The sequence below is a fragment of the Emys orbicularis genome, chromosome 11 (assembly GCF_028017835.1).
Source record: "Emys orbicularis isolate rEmyOrb1 chromosome 11, rEmyOrb1.hap1, whole genome shotgun sequence".
NCBI classification, from domain to species: Eukaryota; Metazoa; Chordata; order Testudines; family Emydidae; genus Emys; species Emys orbicularis.
The window spans coordinates 34,954,278-34,975,838 of record NC_088693.1 but is presented as its reverse complement, the minus strand read 5'-3'; the positions used below and the strand labels follow the sequence as shown (position 1 = coordinate 34,975,838).

The 21,561-nt window shown below is 40.6% G+C and overlaps 1 protein-coding gene across 1 annotated transcript in view; it reads left to right on the top strand.

The window, feature by feature from the left end:
- Positions 1-19,727, top strand: part of GRB14 (growth factor receptor bound protein 14) — a 101,284-nt gene extending 81,557 nt beyond the window's left edge. The window contains exons 10-14 of the mRNA XM_065413445.1: positions 2,241-2,357; positions 2,451-2,520; positions 2,612-2,699; positions 13,798-13,891; positions 19,581-19,727. Of these exons, the coding sequence (XP_065269517.1) occupies positions 2,241-2,357; positions 2,451-2,520; positions 2,612-2,699; positions 13,798-13,891; positions 19,581-19,727 (516 nt within the window). The remainder of the gene's footprint in view (positions 1-2,240; positions 2,358-2,450; positions 2,521-2,611; positions 2,700-13,797; positions 13,892-19,580) is intronic.
- Positions 19,728-21,561: the final 1,834 nt, after the last annotated feature.

The following is a 21,561-nucleotide window of genomic DNA, read 5'->3' as shown; positions in this document are numbered from 1 at the left end:
TTGCACCTCTTGTAAAAGTTTAAGCAGATTGTAATTCATTGGCCCGATCTTCAGCTCAGGGTATGGCCCCAGGATTTGAAGTTACTCAGTTGTGATCTCTGATGAAGTAATTGTAATTAAATGTTTTTGATAGGAGTAGGCTGTCCTAATACCTATTATTGAAATCTCTTTTACTCTGAGTTCTAAAGTAATCTTTCTAGGGTTGTAACCGAATAGGACTATTTTAAGGCTAGATATTTTTGGTTAGGAAGCTTTAACTGCACAGGCATATCTTTTTGTGCTCTACACATTGCTTCAAATTATAGAAGGATAGGGGTTTTCCTATTTATTTATATCCCAGTGCCCACCAATGGTTGCTGTGGAGCTACTGTACTTAGTATCAAGCTCAATTTATAAACCTGAGTGCCTAAGATACAAGTGCTTGTGCCAACTTTGAGTCTTCCTTGTCCATGAATCCATGTTTACTCAGTTACATGAAACATTAAATTACTTCCCTCTTGCAAACCTGACCCTCAGAATATTTTATACAAGAACTTGCATGTACTGTGTTTATGCTCCTTCATAACAGCCAGGAGTTTAACAGAAAGCACTGAAGTAGATCTTACAATCAGTGAAGGCATACAAACTAACATTACTCAATTTCTCTTAGCAGTCCCACAAAAACTTCTATTGGAAGTTTAGACTGTGAAGCCTAGTGTACAGTCACACATACCCCAAGTATTTAGCAATTTTGGTTGAATTTAAATGGCATGGGGGGGAGGGGAAAGAGATGGGGGAGAAACAAAGTAGAGTATAAGAATCTTTCTCCAAGGGTCTGAAGGGCATCTCAATTTCCCTTCCTGGTTTTAGGGGTGCTGTAAAGGGCTTTTGAACAGAAAGGAAAGTGCCAAAGCCACACAAGACAAAATAAGATTGTTATTGGTATCCTCTATTCCAGAACGGCTTGATGTCTCAGAAAAATAAGGCTCTTTGGCTCTTTGAGCACTAGCAGAAAAATTCTTGCCTAAATATGGTTAACTTCAGCCTGTACAGGCTGGCCATACTATGTCCACAGCATTGGACACAGATGAGTCCATGCTGAAGTGTGGAGTTTAATAGGCTTTCCTACTTGTGTAGTAATGTGGGCTTCCTGAATGGAATAATCTCTCTTCTTCCCCATACCTCATCTCAGCCTACCCATTCACATGGAACTGAGCTCATTGAGTTGAGTAGCACTGTTATGTTTGAAAGAGGTCTGCATTGTGAATACCAAATTCTATTAAGCAGTGCGTGTTTAGCAGTTTTCAAAAGCTGTAATAGTAGGTAGGCCCATCATATACCCACTCTTAAATTTAGATGGGTCCTTGGAAAAGCTATATTTTCACAACTGTACTGTAGTAGTCACATCAATGTATGATTTAGCCATCAAAAAGGTTGCGTTGTTTTTTCATGATTTGCAGTTTTCTTTAATAACTCTACTCAGTGTGGCCATTGAAAAGGAAATTGCATCCTTGATGGACTTACCCTCTCTCTTTGAGTTACAGATCAGTGATGGAATATTACAGAATCGTCTTGGAAATTTTTAGTCCTTTGGAAATGGGTGTGGTGTGTGGTTTTTGTGTGTGTGTGTGTGTGTGTGTTTTGTTTTTGGTAACAGTATTTGAGTTTCAGGGAAGTTGAAATTACTTCTCAGCATGTGTGAGTACAGTTATTTTGTAAGGATCTAGTTTTATAGCATTGGTGAGACCACATACTCCAGTTCAGACCTGTGGCTTTTTTGGTAGATGGAGGCTATCATTTGAAGTAAGCAGAGCAAAAGTTTTTTGGCTAGTGTCTCATGACAACCAGCTTAACTAGCCATAAATAGTAAGCTGAGATAGTTTAGATCCACAACCTTAGCTATAGCTGGTGAGGACCAGTCTTCAGTACCTTAAGCATCTTCAGACCAGGTACTATTGGTTGCAGTGATGCAAAAATAAGACACATTATAAGTCTTACGATACTAAGTAGCCATTACCTTCTCCTTCCTCCCACATTTATCTTGCCAACTGGCCAAACCTTAGTTCAGCTGGATAGTCTCCCTTGAAGAGAATTAGAACTACAAATGTTGTCCAAAGTGAAACAAATCTTGGTTGAGAGGAGAAAACCTTGCAAAAATTTGAAACACAACTGGCAAAATATAAAGTTTCAAAATAAGGTGCGTTCCCCCTCACCCCCCCCCAAAAAAAATCTGAATTCCCCTCTTTTTTTTTTCCCCCCAGAGGAGCATTTCAGAAAATTCCTTGGTAGCAATGGACTTCTCAGGACATAGAAGCAGAGTTATTGAAAATCCAACAGAAGCCCTTTCAGTTGCAGTTGAAGAAGGGTTAGCATGGCGGGTATAAACACCTTTACTTTTTCAAAGTATTTTTTCTAATTTTATTTTCACACAAAAAGCTTCGACACATGAATTTTTTTTCTCTTCCATTCAGAGAAAAGGGTGTTTACGACTCAACACACATGGAAGTCCTACCACTTCTCAAAGTGCCACATCCAGTGTAGGTATGTGTGAATTCATTTACAGCCCCAGAAGAGACGCAATAATGTTTATGATAAAACAATTTTGTTAAAACAATGATCTTTATTTTTCCAGCTATACATAGAACACAACTGTGGTTTCACCATAAAATCTCTAGGGATGAAGCTCAACGACTTATTTTACAGCAAGGACTTGTAGATGGGTAAGCTGATTTCTTTTCTTAACTTTTTTGGGTTGTAGTTATGGTCAGAAAAATAACTACATAGAAACATTATTTGCTTATTGAAGGGTTTGTGTCGTGATATCTGCTTAATGGAAATAAAATAAAAACATTCATATTATTTGAGCTATGGGAGAACGAGTTGGATTGTATTAGGGATCTTGAACAATGTCGGAGAAAAACTGAGTTCTCACTCTTTTGTTTGGGTACAGCAAGTCAGAAGCTTTATTCACTCTCACAATTGTGCAGAGGGAGAGAGCCAAGCAGGTCTCTCTCTCTGATACCTAATTACAACAAGCATTTATACCTTTCATTACAGAAAATAATGAGGGACAGCTGCATTTTGTTATACATAAGCCATCTTGATATCTTATTTCTTAATTGTTTTGACTCTTGCCAACATACAATATTTCCTATACCTTATCTACACAAGGTCTTCTACACCTTATCTATACAAGGTCACAATAACTTCTCACACAGTACTTTCTCACCCGCCTCACATAATCCTCGCTTCTACAAATCTCGCGTTATCAGGGCTACAGTTAGCCTGACTCTTGCTAACAAACTGTCATGCATTGCAGTTCTTTTCTGACAGTTCTTTTTCTGCTTCCACAACCCCCCCTTTTGTACTTCTAGTACTACAAACATTCTCAAACCTCTATTTGCATCAAGTCCTGGACTTCAGATTCTATATCAGATGTTTCAATTTTAGCGGTTCTGATTGGATGTAATGACAATGCATGATTAGCATGAACATGAAAGGTATTACTATTATTACGTCTTTTACAACAACAATAACATAATCCTAAGCTAACTAATAACAATACAAGCAATAACATTCCCATAGCAAAACTATAATGGGGTTGTTGTACAGCCTTAGTTACAAAGCACAATACATCATACTTAGTACATAAAGTGGATACTCTATAAGCAGTCTGAAAGGCATACTTTTCAACTTGATATATGTTTTGAAGCATGTGAATTTGCCCTTGTACTTCAGAGATTTTCTGAATCTCTGGTAACAGTGAAAACAAATTCTGAAATCTATCAGGTACTAAACTAGTCCAGTTAAAGGGTATCTGGAACCTAAGGGCTACTTGGAAAGCTCTATCTGCAGGCCAGTAAATAATATGATTGCCTGCAGTGGTAGTGAGATTAAAATGTATGTCTTGTAATGTGGTGTCATTAATATACACACAGCTATCGTTAGCTTGAAAAAGTAAGTGTCCTGTCAGGGTAGTTCCTTGTCCCCTACCCTCCCAGCAAACGTAGTCATAAACAGTGACAACTTCTCCTGGCTCCAGTTTACGGTTACACTGAAGCTGTGGGGTTCTAATGGCCAAAATGTCCACTGACTTCCTAACCCCATCCAAATGTGAGGTGTAATCCCAGGAGCACTGACTAAAAATCGATTGGGCATATCAGGTGGTCTAATTTCCCAGATGTCTCGGTGAATTATCCAATCCCACATGCATCCTCCCCATGGACCCGGCAGGATACGGTATGTGGGAGCCCACACCCCCTTTACCGGTCCATATGCTTGGAAGGAGCACTGAGAACGTCCGCACTTCCATCCAGAAAGTTTCCAAGTAAGTCTCCATGGCCACAGATCAGATGGTACTCCTGATGTGTCTGTAAGGGCAGTGGGCCAAGCCTGATGTTCTAGATCATTCCGAATGGACATCAGCTGGTCATTCAGGAAATCCTGAGACTCTGAACATGCTAGATCCCACTGCAATGCCTTCCCAGCCTCAGTGATATTCAATACCATCTCTGTCAGCAACTTCTGGGTCATAGAACTAAGGGCGGAAATAACATGTAACTCACCAACTCCAGCCTGTACCTGGGTTAGTTGTGCTCCAGAAACAAGGCCAATGGCCTTCTCTAGTTGGCCCAATTTCTCATCATGTTCCTGGTTCTTAAAAATATTCCACACTGCTGCTGCACTATTGGCCCCATCCCACAGGGATCCGGTCAAGTCTCTCTTCTTTCTAGAGGAAATAACCCAAGCCCTCTGTTGTGCTAATCTAATGGCAGCCCCCTGTGAACAATTTGGGTATTTGTCTGATTATTCACTAATTGGGTGACCAAATAACAATAAGGGCCTCTCTCATTTAACACAGTACAAGTTCCAGGAACAACCATCATATCTACTTCACTATAGAACCCATCAATTGCAATTATTAATTCTTGGGGTTCGCTGGTAGTGATATCATGTATTTCTATCTCTACTGATCCATTTGTTTTCCATTCAATTGTTTGCTCATATACATTATCCTGAACTTTAAAGAATAATTTCTCTGAACAAAATTTCAGTAAATCACTAAGATGTGAAAGCCTTGGCCACTGGGTTTCATTGGAATATACAGTACGGTTTGTATCTGGGTAAGTTACAGTGGTGGTGGCAGGGGTCAAGGGACTAGTGGGTGTAGTCCTAGTGGTGGCAAGGCGGTTTTGATATTCATCTTCTGAAAGCCAATTAGGAAGGGCAGTGCACCCTGAAGGTACCTGTCTATAAGCACAAAGTCCTGATCCTGGAAAGAATCCACCCCACCACTGGACCCCGCATTCCCAGGAACGGTCCCCACAGTTCCCTCCTTGCCAATAAACGATGCTCCGTCTTCTCCACCAGGGCCAGTTCTTAATGTCTTTTGTAGTCAGGAATTCCTGGACTTTGGTGGTTTCAGCAGAGCGAGTGTTTCTTCTTTTCTTCTTCAAAAGCAGTTGTGATTCACCATAGTGCAGGGGAGAGGTTACTAGCACTTCACCCTGTACTGGTGTGATTCCTGTAAAAGAATTCAAAGGCATTGTAGATCTGTCAGTGGACAAAGGAGAGGTTACTAGTACTTCACCTTGTCCTCCTTCCCTGCTGTCCAGGAGGCACAGCAGAGCTAGCAGGAGAAATAGGCTGATCAGCAGCTGGAGAATCCTCTCCAGGTGGAGGGGTCTTTTTGCAGTAAGAAGCATGGTTCCAGGTGGGCAGTCCTTGGCACTTTACAGCGGTGTTGGTGGTTAACAGGACTTGGAAAGGGCCTTTCCAGCATGGAGCCAAAGCAGTCTTTCGTTGATGGACTTTACATAGACTCAGTCTCCTTGTTTCAATGAATGGCAGGGCTGCTAGGGTCTTTGGGTAGCACTTCTTTTATCTGTGAGAAAAGAAACCTAACACATTTCATTAATGCCTGGCAGTGTTTTGCAGATATCATAGTTGTTGGGCACATTCAGGCCCCCCCTTTTCTTGGCTGTCAGCCAAGTCTTAGCTGTGGGTAGTATCCTTGGATGGGGCCAATGTCTTATCTTTGGACTGAGCTTGCTAGCTATTTTTTCCTCAGTTAACTCATTCTGTTCTTTTTCCTTCTCCCCTTCTTGGCTTCTTTTAACCTACAAAGGAAACGTCCACTCTTCACTCATACACCTTTTCCCAACAATGAACACATACACATTGCCATTATTATCCTGGGGATTTGAAATCCCCATGCTTATAATTACTTACTCCTTTCCTTCCACTATGCCCTCAAAGTTTCCAACCTGTTTTCCAATCTCTCTATCTATTGCCTGCCCGCTTGGGCCCAATCCTGCTTTTCTCGCTGAACCGTCCCTTCCATGGGCACCGGCTTTTTCACTACCAATTTAGATAGGAGGGTGGGCTTCTCAACTAGCCCCCACCCTTCCTGGTCTCTTCTCTTAAACATTCTTACTCACAAGGCTACCCGAGTCCTCCCTCGTGAGGCTTGCCACTTGGGCAAAACGCAGGGCCCATTGGCGTTTAACTATTCAATTTTCTCTTGTGGCAAACACACTGCTGTTACAGCATATGCAAACACAAATGGTTAAATTCTGACAAGTCCCTGAAGGACCGGTACTTGCTTAGCCAGTGCTTCCTTTTCTGCCTGGAAGTCCTGTCTCAAGGCTTGCAACTTGCCCTGGGCATAGGTTTGAGTTGCTGCCTGGTTCATGATCTATGCTCTTAATTGCTCAATTCTAGTTATCAAGTACACAACTCTTCCTATTACTCCAACTTCTCTATTGCCCAGTCCTGCTATGACTGGGGTAGATCCACCTGACACCCTTCCCGGTCAACCGGGGTGGAGAGAGGAATGCTAAATCCCTCTCCGGTTCTCAGATTTACTGCGGCTGAGAGTAGGCACACTTTCATACTCACACACGTATGTCCAGACTGGCCACGTCTGTGTATAACGTTGAGAGAAGGTGCTGTGCAATCTCCAACTTGCTTCCTCTCTTGGGAGGGCAGTTCTTTTACACCCTGAAGTCTCCTGGGGCGTCTTTTCAGTGATTCCAGTCCAGGCCGGCTGCCTGTGGCTTCTTCAGCGTCCCCAAACCACGCCGGCTCCAGGGTCGCAAAGGCAGACTGTTGGATCTCACTGGACAGTTAAGCTTTGCAAATGTAATCTCAGCACTGTAACTTGTATTGCCTTTGGTTTGACTACGTCTATATTTTTTCACAGCCAGCTGGGGCCGAAAGTAGTTTTTCTTTGTACTTAGCCTGGTCTGCATTGATTCTTGACCTTGAACGCAGATTAACTTTCTCTTTATCTCTGGACCAAGCTGAATTTCAAATTAACCCGTTCCTTTCCTCAATAGACAAATTGCTCCCATTGTGTGTCAGAGGCTTTCTTTTTTGGTGATTAAAAACTCCTCTGAGATGTATGATCTTATCTAGATTGAAGGTACCTTCTAGTGGGCATTGTTTAGATGAATTTTCACGCGTGTAATGATTCCAATTCTCTAAATACCTGCAGGTTTTAGGACCATAATGTACGTACATAAAATAAGCTGGGGTACCCTTAGGGGGTGAGAGGGAATCCTTAGACTGTCCCCCACCCATTTTCCAATCACACACACAGGGAGGAGGATGCCCTGTCCGCGCTAGCGGCATATAAACTAAGGATCTCTCCCTACAGGGTACTCACACAGGAGAGACTAACGAGGATAGCCATGACCTCCTACACCTCCCTTCAGCAAAGAGCGTCGGCTAATCTCAGAGAGACGGCGCCGCTTACTCTGTTGCATCCAGTGAGATGGTCCGACTGTCAGTGGCTCACACGGAGAGGAAAAGGGGAGGGAAGATGGGTTCACACACTCCTAGACCCAGGCAGCCTCCTCGCCGGACGATGCCAGGCCGAGTTAGCGTACCGTGGGTCGGATCTCCTAAAAGATCCTCTAGTTACCGGGCTTGCGTTAGAGTAGTTCTGGTCACGAGCCAAAAGACTTCGCAGAGTACTCTGGGCGTCTTCCGGTAACACTCAATTCACACTGGTGTACACACACACACACACACACACACACACACCAAGGCCTTACTCCAGGTACTATTCCCAAGTACCTCAGGTACTATTCCCAAGTACCTCGATGCATCACTCGAGGCGGTAAAAACCCCTCTTGAGGCGGTAAACAACCCCTCTGTCCGGACTATGAGGCGGTAAAAACCCCTCCTGCTGAGGCGGTAACAACCCCTCAACACAGGTGCAATCCTATGCACCTCGCATATGCATACAGGGGGCGGCAAACAATTCCCCTACGCCGCTCAGCATCTGACCTTGCTGCACAGTCAATAAGTTCGGATGGCGTGAGCCCAACAGGGACAGACGGCCCCACGGACAGTCCTCCTCCGACACCCCAATAGAGATTTCAAAAGGTCTCTTACCTCTATTGTGGCGCCATGGGGTTCGAAGGGGAACGATCCGTAGTAACTGCCGGTGCCTCTGAGGGCGTTGCCATCCCGGACGAGCCCCCAAATTGTCGGAGAAAAACTGAGTTCTCACTCTTTTGTTTGGGTACAGCAAGTCAGAAGCTTTATTCACTCTCACAATTGTGCAGAGGGAGAGAGCCAAGCAGGTCTCTCTCTCTGATACCTAATTACAACAAGCATTTATACCTTTCATTACAGAAAATAATGAGGGACAGCTGCATTTTGTTATACATAAGCCATCTTGATATCTTATTTCTTAATTGTTTTGACTCTTGCCAACATACAATATTTCCTATACCTTATCTACACAAGGTCTTCTACACCTTATCTATACAAGGTCACAATAACTTCTCACACAGTACTTTCTCACCCGCCTCACATAATCCTCGCTTCTACAAATCTCGCGTTATCAGGGCTACAGTTAGCCTGACTCTTGCTAACAAACTGTCATGCATTGCAGTTCTTTTCTGACAGTTCTTTTTCTGCTTCCACAACAATAAAATAGTGCTCTAAAGCTCTGATCCTGCAGTTGAGTGGATGGACTGCTGCATTTGCACAGAGCCATGTTGAAATCAATGGGCTCTGGCTTGGCACAACAGTCTGTCATCTACACTGTCAACTGTAAGATCAGGGCCTAAAATTGGATTCCAGCATCTCTTACACAGAAAACATTGCTTGGCTTTCATACCATCTGTGCGCAGTTTACAAATTACAAATGGATTCTTCCAACTGCCAGTGCTAGAAACTCAGCCTCGGATTTGAAAGTAATTGAGAGAGAGTAAATGTTGAACTTCAGGATGAGTCATTTAGTCTTCTAATGATATACTTTAAATATTTAAAATATTTATTCTCTGGAAAAAAGTACAAAGATAATGTATATTTCATATTTATTTGTCCAAATTTTAATATTTATTTGATTGCTTCCAAATCTCTTCTCCTGCCTTGCTGTAATACAGTTGCATTTTGTGGTACCTTTTTTTAAAGTTTAGGGCTTCCTCAGCCCCATAATTCATCTGTGTAAGTTCCCCTCTTATTTTGGCCTCCCTGCTGGCCTTCCAGATATGAACTCTTATCATCCATCTAACCTATTAGATTGGGCCACCACTTCAAATCTTTCTGGAGCTCAGAATAATGCTATTGGAAACCCCTTTAGATCACTGATTTAACACAGTTTCCTATATCTGTCAGAAAGGGCTGCACAAAAAGTGGCTCACAGTGCTGAAAACATTTTCCATTGTGGAGCTCTGAATCTCAGCTGCAAAACCAAGAGCTCCATCCTCCTTGAATTCTGTTCACTGCAATGATATTAGCAGCTGGTCTAATAAAGGGAAGTAAGATTTCTAGTAATGTACCCAGCAAGTAATGTTTCTGAGGTATGCAGATTTAAAGTTGCAAAACTTGCTTTTTAAATGAAAAAATTAAAAGAAACAGTGGATTGGGGAGCAAAGAGCATTTGAGCCTAGAAAATGACCCAAAGTTACCTCTGTACAATGTTAGTGTGTGATAATACCCTGGTGTCTATAGAGAGATGTGCATTGTAGTTTGGTGGGAGGGATCTTGTTGAATAGACTGTCTAGAATTATTTGAAACTGGTAGTACCTGTAATCCATGGACTGGCAGCTTGTATTGAACACAGATATATCTGCCCAAATTGTATACTAGACATTAGCGGTAATGGCACCGATAATACAGTATGTGACAAATGTTTCACTTGCTTAGTTGTCTGAAAAAATGAACTACCACCTTTAATGTAGAGGCTTGGCATGAGAGTAATAAGATGTTCTATCTGTATAGGCTTGCACATGTATCAGGCAAAATTCTCCATTCCTTGTGCAGAGCCTTGGTGGGTGTCAATTCAAAGATAAGTGTTCCAGGCAATGGAAACCCACTATGTAGATGCAAACAGATTATAGGCTGCTGTTCTAGTATGTGTCCTGATAAATAGTGTTCATACTGGCTTATAAAAGAGGAAAGTTAATAGTTTAACAAGGGCTATTATGTAACGGAACTGCAGCAGGCTGATAATGGTGCCATCACTTGAAGAGAGTGCTGAACCTAATTACAGATAGCAACAATTTTAAAGCATTTTTTGAGACTCATCATGGTACAACTGCTTTCTCAGGGGATGAAGGGAATACTAATGAGTCACAGATCTAATCTCCAGTAATTTTACAAACTTGTCTATTTTCTGGAAAGTTTGTCTGTGAGCACTGCATGTGTCTAGGCTGTTTTTCTTCCCAAGTTTTACTACATGCCAAGTTTAGGTGAAGTAGTGCAATAATAATTTTGAAAGCATTTGGGGCTATTTTACTTTTAATCCAAGTTTACATGTTTGTTAGTTTCTCTGTGGAGCTTAGGAAATGCAACAAATAAATAAAATACATTTTATGACTGATGTGGGTGTGGGTGTGTATGTATGTATGGAGAGAATACATACTCTGGGATGTTTCATTTTGGATCTACTAAATTTTAAGCAATGATATTTGCTTTAAAGCATGGCAGAAGCTGCAGCGAGATTATGGTTATGATATTTGACTCTTAGTGGCAATTTGAAGGCTTTTTAGTTAATAAATTGCTGACAGCCAGGATTAAAAAAAAACTAGGCTTCTGATGCATGGAAAGGGTAATATCGTGGTCATCATCATCATCAAAGAGCCCAGGTCAAGCGGGGAACTTCTTACAAATCAGGGTTATTTGGGCTTTGGCACCCAAGGTACGTGTGTGTGTGTGTGTGTGTGTGTGTGTGTGTGTGTGTAGGTCGGGGGGGGGGGGGGTTGATGGTTTTTAGATATAGGGTGGGCTTAATGGGGGAGGATGATGGGTTTTAGGTGTGTGTCAAAAACTATATCCCTGGATACTTTTGTTTGTTCGTTCATTATGTAAGCTTTAAAAGCTCCTAAAGCATGCACAAGGATAGCTTAGGGTTGAGGGACACCATCATCTAATAGGAAATAATCCACACTTAACACAAAAACAGGGTTAGGAAAGGCTTTAACTAGTTTAAAAAAATAAATAACTAACAAAACAAAGGATGAGGCCCAGTAACAAAGAGACAAGGCTGCTGAAATGAGTGGGCCTTATGATGTGCCCTAAAATTAAATTATGAATATAAATGCGTTGGCTGAGTCATGATCCTCCTTTCCAGCCTCTTCTCTTGTGGTCTGATGTAATTACCCATAATGTTTAATTTGGACAGTAGGCTGCTTAGGATGGGGGCCTTATTTTGAATATCTGTAAAGTGCCATGCTCAAATAATGAAATTGTTTGTATGTTTTCCAGACCAGTTTGCCCGTCCTTAATGTTAATGTTTGAATTATAAAATACCATATGATTTATGCATGGGATCTAACCGTAGCCTGAAAACTTTTTTGCACAGCCCTGGAAAGGGCAAAGAGATGATTTTTAGGCCACTAGATGGTGTGGGAGAGCTTTTTAGAAAAGTCTAAGTATATTCATCACTCTATAGAACTCATTTAAACCCAATTAGCTACTTTTACTGGTATAATATATGCATAGTTGCCAATATATGTATTTTTTTCTCCCCATGGACATGTCTCCAAATGAGCCGAGCATGAGGGTTCTGAGGTCATCCTGGTGAATTTTAGTTTATTTTAATATAAAATGATCAAGAACTTCAGAATTGCTAACCCTAGATAAATCCTCCTTAATGGTTATTATAACAATACCTATACATTGGGGATTTACATTAATATGTAGCAGTTTGGAGGCCTATATGAGCCAATGGAGGGCCCTATAAGCTTCCTATCATCCTCTTTTCCCACACAACTTTCCTTTCCCTAACAGCCTCTCCTTTGCATGTAATTGTCTGATAGAGGGTGTGTGTGTGGGGGGGGGGGTCCAGTTGCTCACTAACCTTACACCCTGCCAGCATGTGCATGGGGAGGATAGAAGACTAGTTCTCAATCTATTGGTGACTATAAAAGGCAGCCACTCATTTTCTCTACCCATGTGGATTTCTCCTTCAATGGATTCTTTCTTCATTTCCCCCCCCCCTTTTTTTGGGGAGGGGAGTGGTTACCCCTCTCTCAGTTCTGTATAATTCATCCAGTCCAGATTGTCTCCACTCCAACTGTAGCAACTGCTTTGTTCTATATCTTTAAGCTATTCTCCTCTGTACATATTCCAGCCTCGAACCTAAGGATTAATTGAAGCAGCAGAGGACACGGCTATGCCAGGTGCTATTCCATCCTTTCTGCATAGCAGTTCCTATTGCCAATACTGCTGCAAAATCCCCCCAGCTGCAATAGTGCCCAGGACAATGGCTGTCAGAAAAACTGGTCTCGAATAGCATTTCAAATCTTCGAACAGCCCAACTAATACTGGGTCTGTTGATAGTTAAGAATATTTTACTTGAGCTCTGCAATAAAACAACCAGTAACTTGTAAGCTTGAGAGTTTGATTCTGAATGGGGAATTTTCCTGCTCTACAGATGTTAATGTTTGTTGTATGCATATATTTGCCAGTTGTAACAATCTGGCCAGCATAAAGTCTTGTACCGTATCTCCTATAAACTTTCCATTGAACCGACAGCTTGCAAAGTTAGCAATCTTATATGCATTTGCTCTTATGCCATATGAGCAACACTCACATAGATTGGGATTTTCAAAAGCCCTTAAGGGAATTAGATGCCCAAATTCCATTGATTTTAATGGGAGCAAGGTGCTTAATTCCCTTAGCCTCCTTTGAAATTTCCAGCCATACTATTTGAAGATTAAAAGAAACAAGTAGCAATGTATCAAGTGGACTATTGAATATAGAAACTGAAATGTTCTCCTTCACTCTGAAGTACTTTCTAAGGTAAAATTTCCATATGTCAATCTACTGGTGATTTGGTGCCTGTGGCTTCTTCTGATAAAAATAAATAAGTTTTTACAATTCCAATGTGAAAAATCACAGGCTGCCAATTCTTAGCATTCTATCCCTGTATAATTTGTGATTTTTGGTAGCTGTCAAGATCTTGGTCAAAACTTTGCTAAAAGTGCAAACTCTTAAACATGTTTTTATGTCTGTGATAAAGAGCTACACCTAGACATTGACATACAGCAGCTGTTAACTTTAAATACTTTGTATCTATCATTGTGTAGATGCATTTTTTTTTCACATGAGACAGTGTTTGATGAAATAGACTATTTTAAAGCTTGTATTTCCAATTCTGATACTTTCTCAAAACATATAAAGATTTAAAGCAGAACTCTTGAAATTAAACTTCGGTACAAAATTGGTTGAATTATTTTTGATGTTGATTAATACTGTGTTTGCAATTCATTACAGTGTTCATCGGAAAGCTACAAAAAATTTCTAACAATTCAACATGAGCTTACTTTGAAAATTCCTAATCTCTCTCCCTAGGGTTTTCTTGGTACGGGATAGCCAAAGTAACCCCAAAACGTTTGTATTGTCAATGAGCCATGGACTAAAAATAAAGCACTTTCAAATTGTACCAGTAAGTAACACTTGTTAATTTGTATATAATTGAAAAGGCATAATAGTGTGCCATACTTTTGAAGATATTTTTTCTGGTATATGGAAGATGGTAGATATTGGTACTACAGTATTAGACACTAGAAAGGCTTAGAAAAACTTGTCTCTCACCAACGGAAGTTTGGTCCAACAAAAGCTATTATCTCACCACCTTGTGTCTCTAATATCCTGGGGCCAACACAGTTACAACAACCCTGCATAGATAGAATTAAACATTTTATGGAACTTGCTGTTTAATTCGTTATAAGATTTGGCAATATTGTTTGGGTTTTGTGTGAGCTGTCCTAAGATGAGGGCAAGTCTATTTTTCAAACTAAATAGAAACACCTCTTATGGGATGAAAATGTTTTATTTTCGAATGCCTCTCAGCTTCCTGACCCCACACCTTTTTCCCTTAAATTTCGGTTAGATGGACCCACCTAGGTTAGAAATCTTAGCCACACGCACAGGCACTCCCTCTGTTCAGAGCAGCTTCCTTCATGTCTCAGGGCCCAGTCTTTTTGATTCAGTGCCCTGTGACCCTTCTGATCCCCCACACTGATTATCAAGAAGCTCCCAGTCAACACCTAGGTCCAGTACAATGAGTAGTTATTTAAAAAACTCTGCTCACATATATAAAATGTTCTCCTGATCCCAAAGGGTCAGCCATGTTACCAGGTCAGTATAGGTTTGGATCTTACCCAAAACACCACGCTGCCAGCCAATCCTTTAGTGTCTAAAACTAAAGGTTTATTATAAAGATAAAAGGAACAACAAGAAGAGAGATGCTAAATGGTAAAGCAGTCACATACATACAAAAACATCACAGTCCATCAGGTTCCTAGCAGTATTGGTGAGTTTGCTGCCTTGAAAGTCCTTCTGTAACAGATGGAATGATGGGTCATTGAGTCCTTTGTTCAGAGCTTTGTTTGTTGCAAAGTTCTTCCAGAGGTAAGAAGCAGGAATGAAGACAAAAAGCAGAAGGTGCAGCTGCCTTTTATCATCTTTTGCCATGCAGCTTGATCTCCTTTGTTCCAAACACAAGCTGCCTAGCATGTGGCCTGGAAGCCTTAGAGTTCTGTCCATAAGCATGCCCCTGCATGCCTTGCTGAGTCATCAGGTGTATCCCTTGCCTTCTCTCAATGGGTCAATTGTATAGCTGATGTCCCTGAATGGGTTGTCAAGCAGGGTAGGCAGTGCTAATGCCACCCAGATGCACAGCACAAGTTTGGAATACAGACATACCATAGATATAAGTTACAATACAAAGGTGATACAAACACATTAAAGAGATTATAATACGTGGCAAATTATAACATTTTTGCAGATACCTTACATGGCATATCTGGCATAACCCATTGCAATTTTACAATATTAGTATTTTTAATATCCTAAAGTGTCCCCCAGATTCCATCCAGCCTCAGGCCCCATTTCCTGCCTCATGTTGCCTTGGTGTATCTATGTACAAGGGCCAGTAGGGTGGATAGGTATTCTCACTCTTCCTCAGTGAACATTCATTTTTTGGTTAAAATTGATCAATTACCTGGGGTTAATCTTGAAATCTCTTGTGGGTTTACTGAAGTACAGCCATATTTCCATTACTTTCTCAGTGAAAGCAATTACATAGCATGTGATGCTCTTGACATGACAGTGGGGTAATCCCATCCATTCCACTGACTCTGGAGGCGGTATTAAAGTTCTTCCACTTTCTTTCCATCCTGCTTTGTTGAAATATATTTTCATTGCCTGCTTTAGCCCTAGTGCTTTGCATTTACCTAGGAGCCACAGCTACTATTTCGCTTTCCAAAAAGAATGTCCCTCCCAGACTGTCTTCTACTCACAATCTCCAGGCCTCTTGATAATTAGCTTCCCCTGTTGGATTTTTCAGGGGATTCTTCTATTCTGCAGGACTGGGCACTTTGCCAAATGCTCTTTCCCTTGACTCACTGGTGCTCAGTGGCTCCAGTGAGAGATTTCAGAGGGCCACCATTTGGTATTTCTGTGCTTCACCCTGCTCCTGTAGCCAGCATCCTAGAAACCTTCCTCTTTGCTGCACAATGGAGCTGAAACACTTCAGGGGATTCAGTAAATCTGATCTAGGTGCTTGAAAACCAGCCCGTAACCCCTTAAGCATTGTGAACCATTAAGCAAAGTCAGTGCCAGGAGAAAAATGTCCACAGTTTTGCACTGCCTAGACAGCTGGGGTGGTGGTATCTCTGGCCTAAATAGTTCAAGGACATGACTCTTGGTACCAGTGTCTTTCCTCTTTGGACCCACCCTGTGTTCTCTATAGTCAGGGCCACTGATGACGTACCTCCGTTATCCAGTTATTTCTATCTGTCCTTAGATCAGATGGAATAGAGTTGAAACAGCTTCTTAGATTCCATACAAAAACTGAATGATTCAGTCCCATCAGGATGGCACCCCTTTGACTTGACCACTTCAGAGACTACCTCCTCTTTCCCCTACCAGGAAACAGGCCCCTAGTTCTTTAACTTCTCCTGTGCAGGAAACTTCAGTTCCTCTTTAGAAAGTTCCCCTTCCCTCTGACCCAGACATGCCTCTTCTTCCCTCCTCAAAAAGCCAGTAATTTCTCCTGTACCTCTGCAGGTTGCTCTGCAAACAGAAGCACTGTGCAAAAAATACAAGTATTGTTCATCCTTTATGGCTGCTAAAACCTTTCTCTCCTGAAATAGGATCCCTGGTGGAGGAAGAGGAAATATCTGCTTGGTAGCATTCGCAGTCAAGAGTCAGGCCAACTTGTCCATAGGATGATCTGGAAGATCTCCTCACATTTATTCATACCATTTTGGAAATTGAGGAACCTTTGTCTACATCACTTCAATCCAAACAAGATTCTCTTAAAACGAAAAGTAAAAAAGGCAAAGCAGTTTATCCTATTCCGCAGTCACTAGAAAAAATAGTGTAAATCAGAACAATTCAAGCCAGAAAGAGAGAGCACAAGAAACCGAGCCTCATGAAAATCAGTCCAAAAGGACAATGTTCTAAAATTCTCATCCATTCCAAATATTGATCCCTCCTTCTTATACCTGTGCCAAGAGTGCTTTCTGTGTAGAAAGATATTGATCTCAGTGGATGGAGCAGGGGCCTGAGACTTTGGTGATTTTTTTTTTTTTAAGACAGTTCCCTAAAACACATGATTATTTTAATCCTACACCTGTCTGAAGGATGGCATGCTTCACTTTCACAAAATAGATTTGGAAAGGAGTTGGCATCTATTTTTTAAACAATTATTTTCCCCATCAAATTCTGATGGCTCCAGCATCTCCATTAATTAATTGCTTAGAAGGAAGGATGACCTGCATGGGCAAATGTATGGCCTAGTAATCCTAGACAAGGGGTACTTGTCCTTCCAAACTAATTCCTCACCTCAGCTTTTTCCAGGGATCTGGGGGGAAAAAACTGTTTCATTTGTGTAAAAAATGATACAATCAGCCCAGTTCCCACAGATCACTAAAGTCAGGAATTCTGCTTCAGGTTCTTCAGATCCCCAAAGGATTGGAGGTTTTTGCCAAGTTTTAGATGAGTGAAACTTAAATTGATCTGTTAATAATGTCTGCTTTTGCACAAGGCCTCTAGCCTGCCAGATCTGAGAGAACACATCAAATGAGTTCCTGTATTTAATGGATGTAGAGCAGCATTTCTCCAGCTTCTCCAATATTAGCAATTTATTTAGCAATTCATGCGGGGATGTTGCACAATCACAAATGGATGTGTGATTGGAAAGTTGGAAGGGGAAATGGTAGGAGACAATTTCTCTTTGAGATGCACCATCTATGAAAATGTTTGAATGTTCCTTTAAAAAAATAAATCCTTCACTGCTGTATTTTCCATTCCCAATTTATGCTTTGACTCTGGGCCACCACTATCAATTAATCACCATATATTCTGCTCTTCTAATGTCTAGAAAGCTAATGGCTATTCAGCTGTTCAAGTTGAGAGAGGAAGGGGATACAATTACACTAGTTCTCGGACAATCATCTTCTAATAAAAACTTGATCGTTCAGAATAACAACCTTGCAAACATGCTGAACATGTCAGATTCTTGGACACTATGGTTTCCTCATTAATCTGCTGAAGAGCTGTGTTTCCCTTGAGGAAATATTCATGCAGTTCAGTTCAAGGCAAACATCGGTTTGGGAATAACAAAAAACATTGTTACATTTTAATTCCTGATTAACAAATGCCTCCGCTCCCCTGAATGTTTCAGCTCTGCAATGTCTATCATGTTGGCATGATAGTTGTATGCATGCATAGAGTCCCATGGATGACCGTGTATCTTCGTATTTCTTGCTGGAAAATAGGCATTATCAGACCCATAGTGTGACATATGTTAACACTTCCTTACCTAGTCGTGTTTGTCCTGGACTGGTGAAATCTGAAAAAAGGAACTTAAAAGCTGCCTCCAGACTTAGAATGGGTAGGATAACCCAGTAGTTGTGGCCAGTGCAACTGCTGCTTACACTGAGAAACCTTAATTACAGGTAAGAGAACTAATTTTATCCATCCCAGAAGGATGGTTACATCTTTCCTCTTTGCTGCAGTAACTGCTGCTGCAATGTGATCACCATTTTAGGGGCTTCTTTTGTGCACTACTATCCACTGTCGATAAATTGCCTTCTTTCATTAATTGATCAATATACTGTTAAGTATCAAATGTTTTAGTACCAGGGCTTCAGATTCCCTTTTCTGCTGATTGAGGATATTCTATTAGCCAAAGAATTAGTTTAAGAATTAATTAGGTGATGCAAATTATGGGGCTATTCATTTGTAATAGTTTAAAATTGGAAATATTCCCTGTAAATCTTTGTGTGTGTGTGTGTATGGATTTTAAAGTTAGCCAAGGTAACCTTACAGTGGGTATTCTCCTCCCTCTCTTTTCCTGTGGTTAGCGTGCTAGTATACACATGGCTATCTGGAGCAGCAGGAGTCTTTCTCTCTCTTTTTCCCTCTCCTCCTGCTCCCCTGTTGCTGCCTCCGGCATCAGTGAACATATTACTGTGCTGCCACCATCGTGGTAACCAACAGTAGAAGGCTCCTGCCTGGAAGCACCTTCTGCAACAAAGGCTACGTCAATGCACAAAAGTAACTATGAATATACAGCCACCCGCTGCTACACAAAATATACTAGGTACACAGAAAATTGAGTATAACGAGCATAGGGCAAAAAGTAGTTCTAATATGACACCTCTTTGTTTGGAGAGAGAGACAGTATGCCTAAATTGAGATTTCTTGTTTTATGAAGGCTCAAGGTTTTTATGGTTCCAATTAAATCTTTGCATGTGATATCATCAGATGTTCTTTCTGAATAAAAGCAAAGGCATAATAGGCTGACATTAGCAATTTTCATGGCCTAATGTTCTAATACATATTCAGCCTTGCTTCCTTTTACCTTATGCATTTACCTAAAATTGACAAGAAGTTAGAGAATGCACTACTTTTCTACTGGTCACTTCTGAATTTGCTATGAATGAACACTAAGCTTTTCCCCTTCCCCACAGACTATAAATAACTCAGGAGCATGAATCTACACAAAGATGTCACAAGGCCTGATTTCATTAAAGATCAACAATGTACGTATTTTGAATGTCTGACAAACACTGTAGCTCAATAGTGTCTTGTTATTTTTTGTTTTTTTTCCCCTTTTACAGCTGGAAGATGATGGAAAGCTATTCTATACACTGGATGATGGTCACACCAGATTTACTGATATCATCCAGCTTGTGGAGTTCTACCAGCTCAATAAAGGAGTATTACCTTGCAAGTTAAAACACTATTGTGCCCGAATTGCTCTTTAACCAAAACCAAGTTGGTTCACCAAATAGAAAAAAGGAGATGCTAGAACACTTTTCCAAGGCAATTTCCTTGGGGGGGAGGGGAAGTCATTATATTGAAATAGTTGTGAATTTCAGACGCAAAGAAAAGTTTATATGCTCAATACAGAAAGTACTTTGCATTGTAATTGTCACTGCAAAATAACTTTACAGTCAAATGAACTTCAGAAAAAAATATTTCATGTGAAATTATGTAATGTTGCAGCACTGGAATCTTTTTCAAATGCAAACAGATTTTTAATATTATGCAACTTTATTTACCAAAATAAAATTGGAGAGTGCCTCCTTGTTAGTAATAGATGACTAATAAATGAGTTAATTGCATTCAGAAATACTCTACACTGTGGAATAGAAATTGTGTGTGTGTGGAGTATAACATCAACTTTGGGTGGAAAAACTCTAGAAGCTGGATTGTACTTAATTTGTAATAAAACAATTATTTTGCACTATATTTTTAAATGCTATTTTTTGGCTTATTCCATTCAAAAGTGAAAATATTCTGAATTAACCCATTAAAATTACTTCTAATATCTTGACTAATTCTGGATCAGTTGTGTTATGAATTGTACTATTGCTGCTGTAAACCTTTATAGGTTTTCTCTTTTAAGTAGTGACTTGAACCACATTTTATTATACAGATTTGGAACATATATGCATATGAGCATGCATATATGTATTTTGTAGTGCACATAATGTGCATGTGTACATGTGCAATCTTTTATTTATCCATAGGCACTTAAGAGGGCCCTGATTTTAGTGTTCTGTTTTGGAAGTAAGGTTATGTGGAATGCTATCCCCTCCCAAGATAAGAGTTAAACTGGATTGTGGTTGTCTGTCTGTGTGTGGTTCAAAAAAAAAAATAAAAAACCTCCCCAAACGATTGCTTACAATATTAACAGTCTGATTGCTGATAAGATTGCACTATTGACCAATTGGAAAGCAACTAGTTCAAATTTGCAATATTAGCGACCAGCCCATTTCCAAAAGGCCTTTAAATAGCCACTCAGCTTCTAGTACTTCCATAAAAACTAAAAAACAAACAAACAAACAAAAATACCCCTCCCCAATCTGTGCCACACACCAGAGCCCCTTCCCTCTTGAATGTTTTTCAAAATGACAGTAGAGCCTCAGGTCTTGTCTACACTTGAAATACAACAGTGTAGTATCACTGCTGCACCACTGTAGCACTTCAGTGTAGACACTAACTACGTCAACAGGAGGGGTTCCCCATTGAGACAGGTAGTTCCCATTCCCGTCAAAGGAAGAACTCTTCCATCAACCTAATGTTGTCTATAGTGGGGGTTAGGTCAGCTAACTACACCACTCAGGGGAATTGATTTTTCACATCCCTGAGTCATGTAGTTAAGCTGGCATAATTTTCTACTAGAGACCAGGCCTAAGAGAAGCAACATTCCAGAACATGCATTGAATATGCAACTTGTGTTGCCCATCATCTCATTCGAATTAATACTGATTTTTATGGTTTTTGCATCCCAAATACATTCAACTTTTAAATTAAACCTGAAAATAAACTCAAATTTTATTCTAAGAATAATTTTAATTAAAAATGCTCCCAAGCTGCTATTGCATTATTTAATGAAATGTATTGAACCCCAATTTAACCATGTATATAGGTTTACTTGTGGGCATTGCACGACTCCAGGGATTGCAAATGTGAGAAAGAGAGAAACTTCCTCCACATCACTGTCCGAGGCAAATAATGACCACAGGTTGTCATCTGACAGCTAAAACAAGTTGTTTACTTTGGTCCATTTCATAGCCGGAAAGTGTCATTTTC